Raw genomic sequence first — 23,494 nt, 5'->3', positions numbered from 1 at the left:
GCTGCTCTTCCTCAGAATCCTCGGTGCGCTCCTCCCTCGGACTTAATGCCCTTACTACTACCTCACTGATAGACAACTGTGTCTCATCGTCATCGGCCTCCTCACCCACTGAAAGGTCTTGAGACAGTTGCCGGAAGTCCCCAGCCTCATGCCCCGGACCCCGGGAACTTTGCAATGCTTGGGCATCAGTCACGATAAATTCCTCTGGTGGGAGAGGAACCACTGCTGCCCAATCTGAGCAGGGGCCCCAGAACAGTTCCTGGGAGTCTGCCTGCTCCTCAGAATGTCTCATTTTCATGGAGTGAGGAGGCTGGGAGGAAGGAGGAGCAGCAGCCAGAGGATTCTGAGTTGCAGCAGTGGACGGTGCAGAACTCTGGGTGGATGATAGGTTGCTGGAAGCACTTTCTGCCATCCACGACAGCACCTGCTCACACTGCTCATTTTCTAATAAAGGTCTACCGCGTGGACCCATTAAATGTGCTATGAATGTGGGGACGCCAGAAACGTGCCTCTCTCCTAATCCCGCAGCAGTCGGCTGCGATACACCTGGATCAGGAGCTCGGCCTGTGCCCACACCCGGACTAGGGCCTCCGCGTCCTCGGCCGCGCCCACGTCCTCTAGGCCTACCCCTACCCCTCAGCATGCTGTATTACCAGTAATGCAGAAACAGAACGCTGTAATTAAATGTGCCGCTTATTGGCCTGTGGTTGGAGGCTGAGTTCGCTTACGGAACGCCAGGAAATAATTTGGCGCAAGCCTGCTGTAACACTTAGCTGGCAGCGTATGATTTTGTAGAACTACTACACCCAGCACACATGGACCCAGAACACTGAGCACAGTGACAGGCAGGCCAAATAGATTTTTTGCCCAATATTTTTTAGAAAAGGCCCACTGCGTATATTCAATCAATAATATATGTCTTCTGTCCCTGCCTTCACACTTCTGTCCAAGGAGTATTACTGCAGGGCGCAATGCTCTGCACGGCCGATATACCAAAAAAAAAAAAAAAGTGCAACACTGCAAAAAGCAGCCTCCACACTACTGCACACGGTTAGATGTGGCCCTAAGAAAGACCGTTGGGGTTCTTGAAGTCTACAATAACTCCTAATGCTCTCCCTGCCTAAGCACTTCTGTCCCTGGAGTATTACTGCAGGGCGCAATGCTCTGCACGGCCGATATACCAAAAAAAAAAAAAAGTGCAACACTGCAAAAAGCAGCCTCCACACTACTGCACACGGTTAGATGTGGCCCTAAGAAGGACCGTTGGGTTTCTTGAAGCCTACAATAACTCCTAACACTCTCCCTACAGCAGCTCCAACACGATAGCACTTTCCCTCAGCTATGTCACAACGCATCTGTGGCGAGCCGCGGGAGGGGCCGATTTATATACTCAGGTGACACCTGATCTCGCCAGCCACTCACTGCAGGGATTGGTATAGGGCTTGGTCGCAGGGGGAAGTTGTAATGCCTTCCCTGTCTTTCTATTGGCCAGAAAAGCGCGCTAACGTCTCAGAGATGAAACTGAAAGTAACCCGAACATCTCGTGGTGCTCGTTACGAGTAACGAGCATCCCGAACACGCTAATACTCGAACGAGTATCAAGCTCGGACGAGTACGTTCGCTCATCTCTATTCTTTATGTTACTTTGTTCATTTGCTTGTACTCTCTCAGTGTTTTCCCTGTCACCGATTTTGTTCCCTTGTTTAATATATGAATTTTACCCTGCTGTTTGTGGAACTCTGTCTGCATTACCTGGGTCATTATTTAAGTCTGCTTCTGCTTCTGGGTCTCACTATTTCTGATTATTTTCTCAGTCCATATCAAGGGAGGACGTGTTCGAGGTGGTATGAGTTCTGCTGTAAAGCTGAGTTGTCATTTTGTTTGTTTATTGATGTTTTCCTTCTTTTAGTTGCTAGACTTAATGGCTGAGGCACAGGACATGGAGCAGTCTTTATGGATGTGATAACCTCACTGTTAGGCAGGGTGGTTCTTGTCCTAGTTGTCAGGGTGATATTGTCTCTTCCTGCTTTTGTTCAGATTATATGATATTTCACTCAGTTCCACAGTCTACTCTCTGTGTACACAACCTTACGTTCGTGTTGGGCATGGTGTGTCTTACACTCAGGGTGAACGTGACAGCTGTCCCGTCTCAGTCAGCACATGGTTAATTATTTGCCAACACACCTAGTTTCTGTAGGTTCTATCCAGACATGCCAGGGTTAACAGCTAGAGATGAGCGAACGTACTCATCCGAGCTTGATACTCGTTCGAGTATTAGCGTGTTCGAGATGCTCGTTACTCGAGACGAGTACCACACAATGTTCGAGTTACTTTCACTTTCATCTCTGAGACGTTGGCGCGCTTTTCTGGCCAATTGAAAGACAGGGAAGGCATTACAACTTCCCCCTGCGACGTTCAAGCCCTATACCACCCCCCTGCAGTGAGTGGCTGGCGAGATCAGGTGTCACCAGAGTATATAAATCGGCCCCTCCCGCGGCTCGCCACAGATGCATTCTGACATAGTTCAGGGAAAGTGCTGCTGGTGCCGGAGCTGCTATAGGGAGAGCGTTAGGAGTTATTTTAGGCTTCAAGAACCCCAACGGTCCTTCTTAGGGCCACATCTAACCGTGTGCAGTAGTGTGGAGGCTGCTTTTTGCAGTGTTGCACTTTTTTTTTTTTTGGTATATCGGACGTGCAGAGCATTGCGTCATGCAGTAATTTCACATTGTCCAGGGCCAGTAGTGGTGAGGCAGGGACAGAAGACATATTTAGTGTATATAGGCAGTGGGCCTTTCCAAAAACATTTGGGAAAAAAAATCTATTTGGGCTGCCTGTGACCGTCATCAGTGTACAGGGTCTCTGCTGGGGGTAGTTGTCCTAATTCATACGCAGCCAGCTAAGTGTTACAGCAGGCTTGCGCAAAATTCTTTCCTGCCTCTGTGTTGCCTGTTACATCACCGCTGTATTCCAGTCCACAGTGCAAAAGTCTGCAGTTATTTTACATACTCCAGGGCTAGTAGTGGTGACGCAGGGACAGAAGACATATTTATTGAATATAGGCAGTGGGCCTTTGCAAAAACATTTTGGGAAAAAAATCTATTTGGGCTGCCTGTGACTGTCCTCAGTGTTCTGGGTCTGTGCTGGGTGTAGTTGTCCTCCTAATTCATACGCAGCCAGCTAAGTGTTACAGCAGGCTTGCGCAAAATTCTTTCCTGGCTCTGTGTTGGCTGTTACATCACATTCCAGTCCACAGTGCAAAAGTCTGCAGTTATTTTACATACTCCAGGGCCAGTAGTGGTGACGCAGGGACAGAAGACATATTTATTGAATATAGGCAGTGGGCCTTTGCAAAAACATTTGGGGAAAAAAATCTATTTGGGCTGCCTGTGACTGTCCTCAGTATTCTGGGTCTGTGCTGGGTGTAGTTGTCCTCCTAATTCATACGCAGCCAGCTAAGTGTTACAGCAGGCTTGCGCAAAATTCTTTCCTGGCTCTGCTGTGCGTTCCGTAAGCAAAGTCAGCCTCCAACCACAGGCCAATAAGCGGCACATTTAATTACAGCGTTCTGTTTCTGCACTACTGGTAATACAGCATGCTGAGGGGTAGGGGTAGGCCTAGAGGACGTGGACGCGGGCGAGGACGCAGAGGCCCAAGTCAGGGCGTGGGCACAGGCTGAGCCAGTGCGGTGGCCAGGGGTAGAGGCAGGGCCAGACCGAATAATCCACCAACTGTTTCCCAAAGCGCCCCCTCGCGCCATGCCACCCTGCAGAGGCCAAGGTGCTCTAAGGTGTGGCAGTTTTTCACAGAGACGCCTGACGACCGACAAACAGTGGTGTGCAACCTTTGTCGCGCCAAGATCAGCTGGGGAGCCACCACCACCAGCATGCGCAGGCATATGATGGCCAAGCACCCCACAAGGTGGGGCGATGCCCGTTCACCGCCTCCGGTTTGCACCACTGCCTCTCCCCCTGTGCCCCAACCTGCCACTGAGATCCAACCCCGCTCTGAGGACACAGGCACGAGTGCCTACCGGCCTGCACCCACACCCTCACCTCCGCTGTCCTCGGCCCCATCCACCAATGTCTCTCAGCGCAGCGTCCAGACGTCGCTAGTGCAACTGTTTGAGCGCAAGCGCAAGTACGCCACCACGCACCCGCATGCTCAAGCGTTAAACGTGCACATAGCCAAATTGATCAGCCTAGAGATGCTGCCGTATAGGCTTGTGGAAACGGAGGCTTTCAAAAGCATGATGGCGGCGGCGGCCCCGCGCTACTCGGTTCCCAGTCGCCACTACTTTTCCCGATGTGCCGTCCCAGCCCTGCACGACCACGTCTCCCGCAACATTGTACGCGCCCTCACCAACGCAGTTACTGCCAAGGTCCACTTAACAACGGACACGTGGACAAGCACAGGCGGGCAGGGCTACTATATCTCCCTGACGGCACATTGGGTGAATTTAGTGGAGGCTGGGACAGAGTCAGAGCCTGGGACCGCTCACGTCCTACCCACCCCCAGAATTGCGGGCCCCAGCTCGGTGCTGGTATCTGTGGCGGTGTATGCTTCCTCCACTAAACCACCCTCCTCCTCCTCCTCTTCCTCCTCCAACGCAACCTCTGTCTCGCAATCAAGATGTGTCAGCAGCAGCAGCACGTCGCCAGCAGTCGGTGTTGCGCGGCGTGGCAGCACAGCGGTGGGCAAGCGTCAGCAGGCCGTGCTGAAACTACTCAGCTTAGGAGAGAAGAGGCACACGGCCCACGAACTGCTGCAGGGTCTGACAGAGCAGACCGACCGCTGGCTTGCGCCGCTGAGCCTCCAACCGGGTATGGTCGTGTGTGACAACGGCCGTAACCTGGTGGCGGCTCTGCAGCTCGGCAGCCTCACGCACGTGCCATGCCTGGCCCATGTCTTTAATTTGGTGGTTCAGCGCTTTCTGAAAAGCTACCCACACTTGTCATACCTGCTCGGAAAGGTGTGCCGGGTCAGCGCACATTTACGCAACTCCAAGATGGACGCTGCCACCCTGCGGACCCTGCAACATCGGTTTAATCTGCCAGTGCACCGACTGCTGTGCGACGTGCCCACATGGTGGAACTTTACGCTCCACATGTTGGCCAGACTCTATGAGCAGCGTAGAGCTATAGTGGAATACCAACTCCAACATGGGCAGCGTAGTGGGAGTCAGCCTCCTCAATTCTTTACAGAAGAGTGGGCCTGGTTGGCAGCCATCTGCCAGGTCCTTCGAAACTCTGAGGAGTCTACCCAGATGGTGAGCGGGGATGCTGCAATCATTAGCGTCACCATTACTCTGCTATGCCTCTTAAGAAGTTCCCTGCAAAGCATAAAGGCAGACGCTTTGCGCTTGGAAACGGAGGCGGGGGAAGACAATATGTCGCTGGATAGTCAGAGCACCCTCATGTCTATATCTCAGCGCGTTGAGGAGGAGGGGGAGGAGCATGAGGAGGAGGGGGAAGAGACAGCTTGGCCCACTGCTGAGGGTACCCATGCTGCTTGCCTGTCATCATTTCAGCATGTATGGCCGGAGGAGGAGGAGGAGGATTCTGAAAGTGATCTTCCTAGTGAGGACAGCCATGTGTTGCGTACAGGTACCCTGGCACACATGGCTGACTTCATGTTAGGATGCCTTTCTCGAGACCCTCGCGTTACACGCATTCTGGCCACTACGGATTACTGGGTGTACACACTGCTTGACCCACGGTATAAGGAGAACCTTTCCACTCTCATACCCAAAGAGGAAAGGGGTTCGAGAGTGATGCTATACCACAGGACCCTGGCGGACAAACTGATGGTAACATTCCCATCCGACAGCGCTAGTGGCAGAAGGTGCAGTTCCGAGGGCCAGGTAGCAGGGGAGGTGCGGAGATCAGGCAGCATGTACAGCGCAGGCAGGGGAACATTCTCCAAGGCCTTTGCCAGCTTTATGGCTCCCCAGCAAGACTGTGTCACCGCTCCCCAGTCAAGGCTGAGTTGGCGGGAGCACTGTAAAAGGATGGTGAGGGAGTACGTAGCCGATCGCACGACCGTCCTCCGTGACGCCTCTGCCCCCTACAACTACTGGGTGTCGAAGCTGGACACGTGGCCTGAACTCGCGCTGTATGCCCTGGAGGTGCTTGCTTGTCCTGCGGCTAGCGTCTTGTCAGAGAGGGTGTTTAGTGCGGCTGGGGGAATCATCACGGATAAGCGTACCCGCCTGTCAACCGACAGTGCCGACAGGCTTACACTCATCAAGATGAACAAAGCCTGGATTTCCCCAGACTTCTCTTCTCCACCAGCGGACAGCAGCGATACCTAAGCAATACGTAGGCTGCACCCGCGGATGGAAGCATCGTTCTCTATCACCATCAAAAACGGGGACCTTTTTGCTTCATCAATCTGTGTATTCTATTCATCCTCCTCCTCCTCCTCCTCCTCCTGAAACCACATGTAATCACGCCGAACGGGCAATTTTTCTTAGGCCCACAAGGCTCAGTCATATAATTTTTGTAAACAATTTTTATACATTTCAATGCTCATTAAAGCGTTGAAACTTTCACCTGAACCAATTTTTATTTTAACTGGGCTGCCTCCAGGCCTAGTTACCAATTAAGCCACATTAACCAAAGCGATTAATGGGTTTCACCTGCCCTCTTGGTTGGGCATGGGCAATTTTTCTGACGTACATTAGTACTGTTGGTACACCAATTTTGGGGGGCCTTCGCCTACAGTGTAATCCAATTAATTTTTAGCCCACCTGCATTAAAGCTGACGTTACATCAGCTGTGCTGGGCACTGCAATGGGATATATTTATGTACCGCCGGTGGGTTCCAGGGAGCCACCCATGCTGTGGGTCCACAGGGAGTTGTAACTGCATGTGTCTATTTCTAAAGAACCCCAGTCTGACTGGGGCATGCAGCGTGGGCCGAAGCCCACCTGCATTTAACATGACATTACCTCAGCTGTGATGGGCAATGCAATGGGATATATTTATGTACCGCCAGTGGCTTCCTGGCACCCACCCATGCTGTGGGTCCACAGGGAGTTGTAACTGCATGTGTCCACTTCTAAAGAACCCCAGTCTGACTGAGGCATGCAGTGTGGGCCGAAGCCCACCTGCATTTAATTGGACGTTACCTCAGCTGTGATGGGCACTGCAATGGGATACATTTATGTACAGCCGGTGGGTTCCAGGGAGCCACCCATGCTGTGGGTGCACACGGAATTCCCATTGCGGAGTTGTACCTGCCTGTGACTATTTATAAAAAAACGCGGTCTGACTGGGGCATGCAGACACCTTGACAGAATGGTGTGTGGCACATAGGTTCCCCATTGCTATGCCCACGTGTGAAGCTCCTGATGGCGGTGGCACAGGATTATATTTCTCATTGCTTCTGTACAGCATTGTTGGCTATCGCCCCGCCCCTTTTAAAGAGGGTCGCTGCCTATCCGTGCCAACCCTCTGCAGTGTGTGCCTGCGGTTCCTTCTCATGGCAGACGCATTTATAAATAGACATGAGGGTGATGTGGCATGAGTGCAGCTGAAGGCTGCGCAGGGACACTTTGGTGTGCGCTGTGGACACTGGGTCGTGCGGGGGGGTTGGGCAGCATGTAACCCAGGAGAAGTGGCAGCGGAGTGTCATGCAGGCAGTGATTGTGCTTTGTTGGAGGTAGTGTGGTGCTTAGCTAAGGTATGCATTGCTAATGAGGGCTTTTCAGAAGTAAAAGTTGTTGGGAGGGGGGGGCACTCTTGCCGCTATTGTGGCTTAATAGTGGGACCTGGGAACTTGAAATGCAGCCCAACATGTAGCCCCTCGCCTGCCCTATCCGTTGCTGTATCGTTCCCATCACTTTCTTTAATTGCCCAGATTTTCACTAATGAAAACCATTAGCGAGCATTGGCGATATACAAAAATGCTCGGGTCGCCCATTGACTTCAATGGGGTTCGTTACTCGAAATGAACCCTCGAGCATCGTGATAATTTCATCCCAAGTAACGAGCACCCGAGCATTTTGGTGCTCGCTCATCTCTATTAACAGCTCCTGTGCTTTCTAGTCTAAGTTAATTAGTCCTGCTAGTGTCTAAGAGGTGTGGCTGGTGATTGACATTTCTGTCAGCCAATCGGCTTCTTTGTTCTCCCTATAGGATCCAGCTCTTGCTGCCTGGGAGTTGCTGATTAATTTCCAGTGATCCCTGAGCAGTCCTCCTCCCAGACCTGCTGTGTGTTCTGGCTCCGGTACTTTGGTTTGGTCCCTGTTTGTGTCTATTGTTTGTCTGTCCTTGTTCTGTTTATTTCCGTGCACTGTACCCCATGAATTAAGGGCTCCCTGGTAGGAATTGGTAGTGGCCTAGGCACGAGTGTGGGTCCGCACCTGTCGGAAGCGATCGGCCCGCTGAGTAGGCAGGGCTCCCTCCCAGGGTAGGGGTTTGCAGGGATAGGTTTTCCTTTAGTTTATTTTGCATTTTCGTTGCACGGTCGAGATTTAGACACCTTCACCTTCCTGCAGAGGTGCTCCCTGTCCGTGCTGCATCTAGCCACCTGTACCAGCGCTTTCCTGCGTCCGTCTTAAGTACCCCCCGTATGCTGTTCGTGTTGGCAGTCCAGAATGAACGTGACAACAGCCTGCCTCAAAACTCGCAGCATTTGGAGCAGATTTTGATGCAGGTTTTATTGTGTATTTTTGTGTGGAATTCACACCCTCATTGAGAAGAGGTGAATTTTGCAACGAAACTGGTAATAAAATAGACATACTGCAGAATTGAATTCCGTACCTCATGTCAATTTTGTCACCGTTTTTGTGCAAAATATGTGATAACATTATTTTCTGGGTCAGCACGATTCTGGCAATACCTAGATTATACAGTTTGTCTTCCTATTTTTGTACACAAAAAAACACTTTTTATTAAAAGATTTGTTTTCGTGCTGTCACGTTCTAAGAGCCATAATATTTTTATTTTTCTATTAACGGAGCTCTGTAAGAACTTGTTTCTTGCAGGATTAACTCTAGTCTTTATTTATCCAATTTTTGGGAACATACAACATTTTCATTGATTTTTCTTCCATTTTATTCTAGAGACAGTATTAGCAAAATCTGCAATTCTGGTATGTTTTTATTTTTAACTACGTTTACTGTCGAGTATAAATCATGTATTAAATGAATTCTAAAGGCCAGTACAATTATGTCAATAGCAAATTTATATAGTTTTTTTTTGTTCTTTGCAACTTTTTCACTGTATTTTGTTTTATCGCTGCGTTCAAAGACTCCTAATATTTTTCTTTTTTGTCTATGAAAGTGTTTTGTTTTCAGGATGAGTTGAACTTTTTAATAGTATGATTTGTCGATCCATATGATGTTTTTTGTAATTTTTCAATATGTGCTCGGATTCGATAATTTACTCCCATTATAAACACAGTGATACTACTTATGTGATTTTTTTTAACATAGTAAGGGGGGAAATGTGGGGTTTTGACGTTATTCTTATTTTTACCCTTTTTTAATACTTTTAAAATTTTTTAATTGTTGCACAAGGAGATTTGATTATCAGCATATTTTATCATTCTTCTAATACACTACTGTACTTCAGTAGTCAACCCTTTAAGACTTTAGACATGGCTTTTAAATACGGGGGTCAAAGATGAAAAATGTCAGTGTTTGCCCTTGTAAGTGATTAATATCAATGCAGAACAATACAGTCAATTTTGCCTTCAGAGCTAAAGCCATCCCACATAATGCTTAATTCAAGGCAAATCCATATCAATGACTACAGAAATGTTACTTTAAGGGCTCCTGCGTTGCTATGGAAAGTGATTCTCCGCTCGTGGATCGCAAATCGCGGCATGCTGCAGATTGCCGCGATTCTCTGTGGTGAACCTATCTGTCAGATACGCTCACCGCGGAGATCCATTAGCTGGCTCCTGCTCTCCGGCGGCGGTTCCTGCGGCTGAGATCCGCCGCGGGATATCGCAACGCCCGTGGACAGGCAGCCTTCGTTTACGTTTTCAAAGAAAAACAATTGTCTTTAGGGAACAATATCTGTGCATACGGGGTCTGACGATTCTTGTACCAGCTTTTTTTAAACTTTGTTTTATTTATCATAAATCATGTACAGTACAGAAATAGAAAAATTCATTAAGGTACATGGCATAGTAGTTAGACAGCGGTATCCTGTATAATAACTAGACATTGATAAAGAATTAGTATCTCTTTTACTGCAGTATTTGAAATTGTAACTGTAATAAACTTCAGCAAACATAAAACAATCTATGCTGGTAATATTATTACACTAGTCGGCGAAGAATAGAAAAGGCCCAATGTTTAGTCTAGGGTCAAGGTAGAATCTGCATTAAAGGGGTTGTCCCGCGAAAGCAAGTGGGGGTATACACTTTTGTATGGCCATATTAATGCACTTTGTAATGTACATTGTGCATTAATTATGAGCCATACAGAAGTTATTCACTTACCTGTTCCGTTGCTGGCGTCCTCGTCTCCATGGTGCCGTCTAATTTTCAGCGTCTAATCTCCCGATTAGACGCGCTTGCGCAGTCCGGTCTTCTCTGTGTTGAATGGGGCGCTCGTGCTGGAGAGCTGCTCCTCGTAGCTCCGCCCCGTCACGTGTGCCGATTCCAGCCAATCAGGAGGCTGGAATCGGCAATGGACCGCACAGAAGCCCTGTGGTCCACCATGGGAGAAGACCCGCGGTGCATCGTGGGTGAAGATCCCGGCGGCCATCTTCACAAGGTAAGTAAGAAGTCACCGGAGCGCGGGGATTCGGGTAAGTACTATCCGTTTTTGGTTTTTTATCCCTGCATCGGGTTTGTCTCGCGCCGAACGGGGGGCTATTGAAAAAAAAAAAAAACGTTTCGGCGCGGGACAACCCCTTTAAGCCAGGAGCCCAATATCTCCTGGAATTTACCCGGGCAGCCTCTGTTCTGGTAGATAACGTTTTCGTAAGGAATTACAGTGTTTATAATCTGGATCCATCGTGACACAGAAGGCGGCTCAACAGCCATGCATTGCATAGCTACCACTTTGCGTGCTAGACATAACACTTCTCTCAGAAAAATACAAACGTACTTTGGCCAGAGTTCTTCTGCTAATAAACCGAACAAAATGATTTTGGGGTCTAGGTTTATACTAAGAGGGGGCAGTAAAAGTGGGTTTATAAAAGTGATAATGTTAGACCAGAAGTCATTGGCAAAAGAGCAATCCCATATTAGATGCCAAAGCTGCCTGTACCAGCTTTGTACCTGCACAAGATCCCTAATGGTAGAAGTCAGTGCTAATTCTTAAATGTAAAAGAAGATAAATTACTTGTGTAGCGTTATTAAAGACAACCAATTCATATAGATATATTTCATTGCACATTTACTAAGGGTCACTATAGCTTGTTCCCTAAAGTGTGCCTAACATTACACAATCTCAACCCAGCCTAAGGCTGTTGTACTGAAGAATTAGATGTACTACAGCCTGGAATTTTGTTGCTGATCTGTACGTGTTGGGTCTGTTTTCATCCATTGGATCTGCTTCTGTAAATAGTGGATTTTCTATACAATCTTACTACAAGAGTTCCCTCTCACACCCGCTCCTCCTCACTGCTCTTCTGCTGACACCTCTTTCTTGCTGTTTGATAGGCGGAAACTTGTCTGCCATTTGCAAAATAAGCTGTGGAGGAATGTCAACTTACGAGGTGGATCTGACTCTTTCAAGATAACAATTAGGCAGGAACACTCCTTTAACGCTGGTTTGACATGAGAACATTACAAGCTCATTTATGTACCTGTAATATGATCAAGTGTCCCAACCTGAACCGTGGTGGGCAGAGACACTCATCAGTATTACGGGTGCTTAAATGTGCCCATAATATGCGCATGTCAAGCTGTCCTCTGTTGAAGGAACTGCAGTATTATACCAGTGTTTGAAACTTGTGTCATGTGTATATATGTATTTGTTTACCCCTTTGCCCGTCTCTAGCTGAATGTGATAGGTAACCTTTTTGAAGCCCACACAGTGTAATGGGTTGGCCATTATTGATGTAAAAATACTGCTGGCATCAGGAAAACGGCGACTAAGATGGTATCTGACTATTTACAGAGAACCTGGAGGGAAAAAAGAGGAACTGCAATCTGCTGGGAAGAGAGGGTTGCCTCTTCCGCTAATAAAATATTTTAATGTCTATTGTATCTACATGTGCTACTTATTTCTACAAAAATATACTTAAAATTAAATCGACACTTTAATATACAAAAAGGGTAGTTTTTAGAGATGAGCGAGCATACTTGCTAAAGGCAATTGCTCGATCGAGCATTGCCCTTAGTGAGTACCTGCCCGCTCGGGAGCAAAGATTCGGCTGCCGGCAGCGGGCGGGGGCGGTGGGGGAGAGCGAGGAGGAACGGGGGAAGATCTCTCTCTCCCTCTCCCCCCCCCCCTGCTCGAGGCCGCAACTCACCTGTCACCTGCGCCGGCAGCCGAACCTTTGCTCCCGAGCGGGGAGATACTCGCTAAGGACAATGCTCGATCGAGTAATTGTCCTTAGCGAGCATGCTCGCTCATCTCTAGTAGTTTTGCATTTCACACTCTCGCTTGTGGATTATTTTGGTTTCTTTTACAGCAGACCGTAACACTTATAATGATTCAGATGATTACTGCTATGCATACTATTAGTATAATAGCAGTTGGGATCAGTCTATTAGAACTGTCATTAGTTGTTGATTCGAGTGTGGGAGCCGGTCTTGGTGGAATAACGAGAGCAGCCTGGGCTATGTTAGACACATCTGATCGTTGAGAGACTTTATCAATCGCTACTAAAGCAAAGTAAAGAATAGTCCCATTTTTTATAACAATGTTTTCGGGCACAAATGAGAATGTTTCTGTTGATCCAGCTGGCGAGGGAGGAAGAACAGCAATGTTGATTGGTGTTGATCCACCAAAGTTGGTTCTGAGGTCATCTGGGCTGATGCTCATTCTTAAGTCATAACCTGAAGCTAGAGAAGAAGTAAAATTTATAATATCACATCATTTCTGTTTTTATACTATCAACATTTCCTTTTATTCTTTTTTGGTAAATTATCTATATTCTATCTATCTCTCTGCACATAATGTGTTTGATTTACTATTGCAACTGAAATTACTTAAGGGGGTTATCCTGGTTCAGCACTCACATTACCCAGTGTAAGGTCATCATCACTCCCCTTCCGGAATTGAAATTCAGCAGGGACTGGAGAGCCAGTGAGACAGCAGTGGCGGGATGAGCAGAAAGGTATGTAATCTGTTATTTTAATACTGCAAGCTGAGCGAGGTTTCACAGAATACTATGTCCTGGATAACCTATTTAACCCCCACTGCACTTCAGATTTGGTTGCCAAATTTACAAAATATTAGCTATTTGCAAAAAAACTATCAATTAAGAACAATTTAAATAGCTCAACACAACTAATATAATAAGTGGTTTCTCCAAATTAAACACAAAATGCCACCTTTCATGATTACTGCAATCTCAGAAATACTCAATCCCTCCATGACAAGTGTCTTTAGTACTTAGTAGAGCACCTTTTCTATTATGACCTGCTACAAACATGATGCATAGCCAGACACCAGCTTCTAACAGCCTTTCTGTATGGACATAGCCTCCAGTTCACTAATATTCTTTGATTTACATGCTACAATCACCTTCTTCAAATCACATCAAATATGTTCTATGGGGTTCAAGTCAGACTATGACAGCCACTCAAAAATCTTTCAGGACTTCTTTTGAAACTAAGCCTTAGTGGACATAGGGTTATATTTAGGATCAGTGTCCTAAGGGAAAGTCCAATGGTGTCCAAACTTCGGCTTCTTCACATAACACATGACATTTTCTCCAAGGATTTCCTGATGCTTGCTTAAATCCATCTTGCCAACCAAATACTGCAGTTTTCCAGTGCCAGAGGTAGTAAAGCAGTCACAGAGTATCACTGAGCCACTAGCATACTTCACTGTAGGTAGCGTGTTCTTTTCAGCATATGCTTCATTCTTCCTCCTCCAGACATACCACTGATCCATAGGCCTGAAAAGTTCCAGTTTGGTTTCATTGTTCCACATTATAGAATCCCAAAACTTAAAGGGATTGTCCCGCGATGACAAGTTAAGTTAAATACTTCTGTATGGCCATATACATGCACTTTGTAATATACATCGTGCATGAAATATGTGCCATACAGAAGTTATATACTCACCTTCCCTGCGCTGGCTTCCCCGTCTCCATGGTGCCGTCAAATTTTAGCGTCTAATTGCCCGATTAGACGTGCTTGCGCAGAAGGGTCTTCTCCCTTCTGGTTGGTCCGGGCACGAGCGGCGTTCTGGCCCCGCCCCCTTCTACGCATCATCGCGTAGCTCCGGCCCGTCACGTGTGCCGTTTCCAGCCAATCAGGAGGCTGGAATCGGCAATGGACCGCACAGAGCCCACGGTGCACCATGGGAGAAGACCCGTGGTGCATCGTGGGTGAAGATCCCGGTGGCCATCTTGGAGGAAAAGAAGGAAGAAGTTGCAGAGAGGGGATTCGGGTAAGTAAATTTTTTTTTTAAATTTCAACACAATCCCTTGGGTTTGTCCTGCGCTGAACGGGAGGGGGGGGGGGGGGAGCTATGCAAAAAAAAACAACATTTTGGTGCGGGACAACCCCTTTAATTGACTTATTTATACTGTTTAGAGCATATTGGAGCCAACTTTTTTGTGCTTTCAGGTCAAGTGTACGTCTTTCAAGTATTTGTCCTGGAGTTCTGACATGAAGACCATCAGCATGTAATATGTGTCTTACTGTGCAAACAAAAACCTTACTGCTTGCTGCCACTAAATCTTGCAGTCTTTTGCAGTAACTTGAGGGTTTTTGACAACCTTTCTCCTCAGGAATCTGGTGGCAGCTGATGATAGCTTCCTTTTTTTTGCCATGACCATGTAGTGTAGCCTGTGTTCCTTTAACTTTGAACTTGTGAGTTATGCTTCCAACTGTATATCAAGGAATTTTCAGTGCATTTTCTATCTTTGAGTATCCTTTTCCTTGTTTTTGTAAGGGAATGATCTCTGGACCACCCTTTTGTAACATGCAATCAAACATCACAAATCCCTAGCCAGTCCAGTTATTTGATGTGTTTTAATTCGAGCACACCTGATGCAACTAATGAAGCCCTTGATTAGTTGCATCAGGTGTGCTTGACATCACACCTGAATTACAAATGTTTGCATTTATTAAAAATTCTATTCAGGGGATTAAATATTTCTGAGACTACAGTAGTCAAAATAAATGCCATTTTGGGTTGAATTTGGAGAACCCACTTGTCATATTAGTTGTGTTGAGCTATTTAAATTGTTCTTGTTTGTTTTTGCAAATGGCTAAAAATTTGGTAAGTAAACCGAATTTTAAATGTTCAGTGGAGGTTGAATAATTTTGATTGCAACTATATATATATAATATTTATTCTACTGCAGAATTAAAAAAAAATATTCACCAGTTCCCTGGTCCAGATCATCACCAGTGGCGGTCCAAGACAACCGGATCATATCATTAACAATTTTGGCCGCTAAATTGGATATCCTGTCAGGTTTATAGATATCTTGAGGACTGCCGGCTGGGGGCACATTAGATACCACAAAAGAACCTCCTGAAGCCGTCCTGCTGAACTCTCCAACAGTAAAATCTTCATTTGCAATCACAGAGTGTGGAGGTATCATGGTGCCAGCATCTACAAAGAGATTAGTAGTAAGAGTATTGGATTATTTAAAATAATTAGGAAGTGAAAGGATCATTGAAGTGATGCACAAAAAAATCAATGCAGATTTAACCTTCCTGCCTGCACCATCTAAATTAACTGGTTAATGAATATGCTAATAGCCTGTTAACTTATGTGCTGCCTTTGATGACTCTGTGGTCTCTCACACTTTAAATGGAGCACGGCTTCTAGAAAGAATTGCATCTGACATATGGTGCTGTAATGACCATCATACACCTAATTAGACCTGTCTAATAGCTATAAAGAAGAGGCAGAGCACCATTTCTCTATACCTCTTAATAGATCCATTCACGCAAATGAATCCAAGAAAAACTAGTGGAACCCCAGTTCTTAATAGCGCTGGGGGACACATTGCCCCAACTTCATCAATAAGAAATGTGGATACATTTTTTCTTATCAGCAGTTATCAAAATGTTAGTCTTGTTGACTGATGAGACGCAGGTCTCTGACAGTGCTGGGCATCAAAGCTGGTACAAGGCTGAAACTATACTGATAATGCCAGTGCTTTATTATCAGTGCAGTTGCAGTGGGCAGAAGGGGTGAAGGACCTGCAGTGACCAACAGAAGTTTAACAAGAGTCTGGAGACTACAGCTGAGCTACAGAGGAGGTAAGAGAGCTTTCTTACCAGTGGTAAGGGGAAAGAAAGTCGACCATTGCTACTGCCAGTGGTGGAGTTGTGGTAAGCAGGACAATGTTGCTGCCAGTGAGGGAATGGGGGGGGGGGGGGGGGTCATTGAAAGGAAGACAATATTGCTGCCAGTGAGGGGGGGGGGGTTGAAAGGAAGCCAATATTGCTGCCAGTGGGGAATGAGTTGGAAGTGGGATAATGCTGCTGCCAGTGGTGGAGGCATGGGAAGGGGGACAGCGCTGCTGGCAGTGTCGCTACACTTTGGTGTTTGTTTAGCCCTGTTGGGTGGTAGTGTATGTTGTACTGCATTGCGATACTCCATTTGGTGCTGCTATGAGGTATTAACTGTGATGCAGGTGATATTCGATTCAGGTTATTATGGGCATGGTGGTATTTGGTGCAGCATGGTGGTATCTGTTCGCTGGTGAAGCCATGCAATCACCATGGATTGGTTGGTGAGGTGTAAGTAGAAAATGTCTGAGAAGCTCTACATTGCATATCAGATGTTCTCTGCAACTGAAGGTATATCTTCTTCATAGTTGCTTGATGTACACTGAAAAATAGATGAATTGCTGTGAAATGTAATCTCTGAGCTGATCTGTATTTTACTAAAGTGCCTTAAAAATCTCTTACCGTTTAAGACAAATCCTGGAATGTAGAGCGCTCGGTTCTTCGGGAGGACCAAGCGACTTTTAGCCTTATTATTGTTTTCAACTCGTACTTTTAAATTGTATCTTCCATTTGCTGAGAACTGCATAAAGTATCTTGAATATATTCCATCATTCTTTATAAGATCAGGGCCTGAAATCAGCATTTCATCAAGAAATTCACTTACATCTGTTTGCATCTTGGTTTTAATTACATGCTTTTTATTCCCATTGTACATAGAAGTAAAAGTACATCCTCAGACAGGCTAGCGATTGTTAACAAAGAGGGGATATATTAGCTGTGATCTAGGGCATTGCAATGTGGGACCATGGGTGGATATTTTTACTGTGCTGTTACTACTATTTGCCTACATTTCTGTATAGGTGCTGCAGTGTGGAGTATCTCCAAGGTGTCACCATTATCTTAGTGTTCGGTAAACGCTATATTGTAGATCAATTCAGGTATATCAATATTAGGGTCAGACTGGCCCACTATAGTACTAGAAGATATTCCAGTGGGTCTAGCCTCTGTCACATTAATGTACCCTTAAAACAGCAAGGTACCGGAGGTCTAGCAGAAGTAACCTCATTTGAAGCTGAGTTTGGAGCCATCTCTTGCTGCCACGGTCTATTCACAGTCTTTTCAGATAACCCAATAGAATGTATTGATAGTATCTCCAGTGTATGCAATATTAACAATGTAAACTTAAGATTCAATTAAAAGTGGATGTGCACATGTTCTGTATACATGAAGGGCCATTTCTTACATGAGAACCTCACCCTGACAATGGTATGCAAGTCTGGGTACTCAAATGACACTGGGGCCAGTCACTGATCCTAGTGTTCGTATCAGCGATTGCCTGAAGTCGATATATGCTTAAATAGCACGTGACCAGCTGCCGAAAGGCAAGTGGGGTCCAGAAGGGCGCCATAACAACTCACTGACCCCCTTGCCAGCATTCAGCGCAGGCCCCCTTTACTCTACATGCATTTCCTTCCCACTCACCCTGTTATCCTCTCCTACAGCCCTCCCTTATTCTCAACTTTCTACAAAGTCAATATTAAAATGATGAATGAAGATAACGTGTTTATTTGATTACTTAAGAATTAAAGGCTAAAAATTCACATTTCTATCCTCTTGCACCGTGGAAATTACTTACGTTTTATGTAATTATTACAGCTAGATTAGTTACCCATGTAAAAGGCAAGTTTCTGAGTTAAGGATTAAGTTTAGTCTGTAATAGAGATGAGCGAGTATACTCGCTACGGCACATTACTCGAGCGAGTAGTGCCTTAGCCAAGTATCTCCCCGCTCGTCTCTAAAGATTCGGGGACCGGCGGAGGGCGGGGAGCGGCGGGGGAGAGCAGGGAGGAATAGAGGGGAGATCTCACTCTCCCTCTCCCCCCCCCCCCCCCCCCCCCCCCCACTTCCCGCCGCTACTCACCTGTCACCCGCGCCGGCCCCCGAATCTTTAGAGACGAGCAGAGAGATACTCAGCTAAGGCACTACTCGCTCGAGTAATGTGCCTTAGCGAGTATACACGCTCATCTCTAGTCTGTAACTAAATTTCAGGTGAATAATTACATTTGATTATAAGTAAATGTGATTGATTAGAATATGTCTTAAGGTCCAATTACACGCAAAGATGATCACTCAAAATTTGTCAGAAACTGACAGTTTTGAGCGATCATTTTGCATTAGGTATTAATGGGCTAATCAGCCTATTAGTAGCTAACTAGCTTCATTTGCATGTATTTAGAGACCAGTAGGTGGTCTGTTCGCTAAATACATCGCTTTTGTTCTGCCACAGGCTGCCGGCTGTATGCAATGCTATCAGCGCTGCCCAAGGAGAACACATCATGTCGTTCCTCTTATCAGGGATGATGGATTTTATGCTGAGCTGAACTCAGCGATGGACGAAGAGTGCACGGTAAGTGAACGAAGGGCACACATTTACACGCAACAGCTATCACTTAAAAAATGTCATTTGGACGAATTTTGAGTGATAATCGTTGCGTGTAAATCTGCTTTCACTTTTTGACCAAAATAAAATCTTGACTCCAAAACCAGCCTAAAGGCTTAGTCACATGGGCGCCGATGCGCCAGTCTTCCTGCACAAAGAAGACGGCCGCACCTGCAGTGCAGACGTCTCTCCGCAGCGCCGGAAGAAAGAGCACATGACCGGCAATGGAGCCGGTCATTTGTTCTTTCTGCCAGCAGTGCGGAGAATCGTCCGTACCTGCAGTGCAGCTGTCTTATCCTGCAGGAAGACGAGCACATCAGCGCCCGGATGCGCCCGTGTGACTAAGCCCTAAGGGTGTCTTCACACAAGCGTGTTTATGTGCGTGCATACGTGCGCACAAAAACACGCGTCTATTACAAGCAATGCATTCCCTATGGTGTGTTCACATGTCCGTGTTTTACAGGCGTGTATCTGCAAAGATAGGACATGCGTGCACCGACGGCTCCATTGAAGGCAATGGTCTGCCGGCACCACTTAATTGTTTTTCAGGAAAAAGCTTTAAATATAAGCTCTTCCCTGAAAAACAAGCCAAACTAGTGTAAAAAATAAAAAAAAACATATATATACTTACCTGTCGGCCTCTGCCGTGTCCCCCACGGGGATGAAGAACACATCTGCCACATGCGGCAGATGTTTTCTTCATCCCTGCGGTGAATAAAGAATTCCCTAACGCAGCTGTCATATTATTTTTAACACCAAAATGGTGTTAAAAATTTTAAAAAAACATACCTTTCTTCAGCTGCCAGGGCTCAGCCACGTCCTGTCTGCGCTGTCCCCAGCTCTGCACTGAAGTTCTTTCAGCAGCCGGGGAATTAAAATCCCCACCTGCTGAAAGAGCTGCTTCTGATTGGCTGAGGCGCTTAGCCAATCACAGGCAGCTCTCGCCTGTCATTCATTCAGCGAGTACCGTATATACCGGCGTATAAGACGACTTTTGAACCCCGAAAAATCTGCTCTGCAGTCGGGGGTCGTCTTATGCGCCGGTAATACAAAAAAAAAAAGTGTAAAAAAAAAAAATCATTACTCACCTCCCCCGGCGTTCTGTCGCGCTCCGGCAGGATGTCGCTCGCTCCTCGTCCCCGGCGCAGCATTGCTTTCTGAATGCAGGGCTTGAAATCCCCGCTTCCAGAAAGCTAATACACACGCCGTCAGCCGGTACAGCTATTCAGTGACAGCATTGAATGGCTGTGATTGGCTAAAACACACGTGGCTTCAGCCAATCACACTATTCAATGACATCATTGAATGGCTGTGATTGGCTGAAGGTGCACGTGTGTTAGCAATCACACCCATTCAATGATGTCATTGAATAGTGTGATTGGCTGAAGCCACGTGTGTTTTAGCCAATCACAGCCATTCAATGATGTCATTGAATGGATGTAACTGGCTGACGGCGTGTGTATTAGCTTTCTGGAGGCGGGGATTTCAAGCCCCGCATTCAGAAAGCAATGCTGCGCTGGGGACGAGGAGCGAGCGACATCCTGCCGGAGCGCGACAGAACGCCGGGGGAGGTGAGTAATGATTTTTTTTTTCTCCATTGTAATACCGGCGTATAAGGTGAAAGTTGGGGGGTCGTCTTATACGCCCCGTCGCCTTATACGCCGGTATATACGGTAACTATTTCCTGAGTTATTGCTTCAGCAGCTTTATCAGTAAAATTAATGAATTTAATAATCTTGTAAATTTCAAACAAACTAGTTTCTTTATTCTGTAGGACATAATGGAGTATAAGAACATTTTTACTTGGTGTGAGATATCTGGTGCAGCATCAACAATGAGCCCATAAAAAATAGACTCTTCTCTTTGTTGTAAGATGGTTTAAGGGAGTTTCTCACCACACAGGTGTAGAGGGCAAGGAACTCATTTTAAGAATACTAGCAGAGACCATACATCTTTTTTTCTACTGTAGTTGTTGCAATTGTGCAATTATAGCAGCACTTGGTAAACAGATATAATTACCTGCTCCATTGTCCAGAAGTTCTAGGGTCATTGTTGGTCCACTAAGAGGTTCAATTATTGCGGTGACTTTTGCTCCGCTGACAGGTATCAGTCCTTGACTTACTGAGGCGTAGATAACCATAGGGTTGGGATACTGGTTTGTGTCTTGGCTCATATGAGCATTTACAACAATTGGAGGAACGTTTGCATCTGAAGCCTTAGAATTCACAACTAAAACTAAAGTTTCAGCTGAAGTAAGTGAGTTGCAAATATTGTAATTCCAGGGTCCTCTCTAAAACAGAAGGGAAACCATCGTCCTCATTATTAAATTTACCACAATATGGAAAATAACAACAAAAAAGTGATGTGTTAGGCTGGGTTCCCACCGGGTGGAATCCCACTGGAAATTTCGCAGTTTGTACAGCATTTAGTGTGGTGTCTGGGGCACCTTGCTAATTGCTGTAAAAAGTGGTGTGTGAGAGCGGCCTAAGGGCTCCCACCTACTGGCGATATTTTCTCCACTGCGATGCGATTCTAAAGTTAAAGTCTCGCATCGCAGTGCGAGAAAAAAATCAGCATGACGCCGGGATATCGGCATCATGCCGACATATCGCCAGTCTTTTCAATGGGGCCAGCGGCAGCAGCGCTAGCCCCATTGAAAAGAGATGGAGAATGCCGGGGACTTTTGTCACAGCTGTGACAGCTGTCACAGCTGTGGCAGACGTCCGCGGCATTCTCCCTATGTTTTCAATGGGGCTAGGGCTGCTGCCACTGGCCCTATTGAAACCACTTGCGATATGCCGGTTCTATACCGGCCTCTTTCTTGCTTTGCAATGCGAGAGTTTTCTCGTGCTCTCGCAGCGCAAGAAAGAAAATATCGCAAGTGGGTAGGAGCCCTTAGGGTTTATTCACAGGAGCGTATTTCGGCCCCGCCCCCTCCCATTGGAAACATCTGGAGGGGAAGAGAGAGACAGAGAGTTGGTGAGGGGGAAGACAGTTCAGTTGGTAGCGTATATCGGCCGATATACACTCCTGTGAATAAGCCCTAAAACTGTTTCAGTCCAAATAAAATAGTTTCCTTTTTTATAGATGGGAGAATGTTACCTCTGCTGTTCCCGGGATTGCCAGCCTTGATGATTTTGCTGTGTTGTCACTAACAAATTCTGCCGAAGTATACGTCTTCCCATTTGGATCTTGCAAATTAATATTTGGTACTGCAGTTTGCCAAGTTACTAGGAAGAAAGTCTCATTCCCCACTGTGGTATCAATGAAAACGGTGCCTTTCAAACATCCAGCTGGTTGGAGACTTAAGGCGGTGCTTTCCAGCTGATGAAATAATATTTAATATCATTGAGTTCTAATGTTATTTGCATCTGCACTGCAGTTAGGCTACTATGAAGCAGAAACAAGCATTTACCTGTATAGACTGCTTGCTAATGTCTCCATCATTAGCTATAACTGCACTGAAGGCATTAATTAAACCATTTCCATCCACTTTATCCGTGACTAGATAAATTGTTCCACCTGGAAGAAAGCATGAAATTTTAATTATTCTCTATCAAACAATAAACTGTCAATTAGTTAGGCCCCCTGTCCATGGACGTGTATTCGCCGGCGATAAACCGACAGTGAATCACGCCGGCCGACGCTTTCCATAGCATTGCGATTCTCCGCTTGCGGCCGGCAATTCGCAGCATGCTGCGAATTGCCCCGATTCTCCGCGGCAAACCTATCTATCAGATAGGCTTGACCGGTGGAGATTCGGCAGCGGCTCCTGCTCCTGGGACTTCGCAACGCCCATGGATAGGGGGCCTTACTTTATGTACTCAATATTCATAAATAAACAGGGTACAAAAAAATTCAGACATCTGCTAATAGTATTAAATAGAACAAAAAACTATGCTCACCTTTTGGTTCTCCCCCTTCCCAACTCCAGCACCCCCCCTCCAATCTCTTCTACTGCAGTCCAGGAGGTTGCTGCAATAGTTACAAGCCTTTCATCGTTCAGATGACCACTCAGCCAATCATTAGCCTCAGCATTCATGTGAATGATGAATGGTATGTAACCTCTGCAGCAATTTCCCAGTCCAGAGTGGCAGGGACCAGAGGAGCAATTCTGAATTAAGGTGTGTGGGGGGGGGGGGGGGGATAGGAAAGTCAAAAGGTGAATATAGTTATTTTCTCAATTTTATGCCATTAAGGCCTCAGTCAGACGAGCTTTTTTTTTTTAGCGCATGAATAGGCGCGCTAAAAAAAAAAATCGCAGGGCGCATGTGTAAAAAATGCGTGAACAAAGCAAAAGACACGATCTTCATCTCACTTTGGAGATGTAGTCTAACCTTGGAGTTTTTTGTATGGAGCAATTTTATCCATCAGATTCATATGAAAAACGACAAAAAATACACAGTCATATAGGCATACACATTAAGAGCCCTTTTACATGGAACGATTATAGTTCAGTGTAAATGCTGCCAGCGATTGACAGACAAATTAATTTGT

General features: G+C 46.2%; 1 protein-coding gene across 1 annotated transcript in view; it reads right to left on the bottom strand.

The window, feature by feature from the left end:
* Positions 1–12,625: 12,625 nt before the first annotated feature.
* LOC136620005 (calcium-activated chloride channel regulator 1-like) overlaps positions 12,626–23,494 on the bottom strand; it is a 52,399-nt gene continuing 41,530 nt past the window's right edge. Inside the window, exons 9-14 of the mRNA XM_066594738.1 lie at positions 22,413–22,519; positions 22,100–22,321; positions 21,017–21,287; positions 17,020–17,187; positions 15,476–15,709; positions 12,626–12,975 (exon numbers count right to left, since the gene is read on the bottom strand). Coding sequence (XP_066450835.1) covers positions 12,626–12,975; positions 15,476–15,709; positions 17,020–17,187; positions 21,017–21,287; positions 22,100–22,321; positions 22,413–22,519 — 1,352 coding nt within the window. The remainder of the gene's footprint in view (positions 12,976–15,475; positions 15,710–17,019; positions 17,188–21,016; positions 21,288–22,099; positions 22,322–22,412; positions 22,520–23,494) is intronic.

Source organism: Eleutherodactylus coqui, chromosome 3 (assembly GCF_035609145.1).
Source record: "Eleutherodactylus coqui strain aEleCoq1 chromosome 3, aEleCoq1.hap1, whole genome shotgun sequence".
Taxonomy (NCBI): domain Eukaryota; kingdom Metazoa; phylum Chordata; class Amphibia; order Anura; family Eleutherodactylidae; genus Eleutherodactylus; species Eleutherodactylus coqui.
Note: the sequence above shows the minus strand (reverse complement) of the source record. Positions and strands in the feature narration are given on the sequence as shown.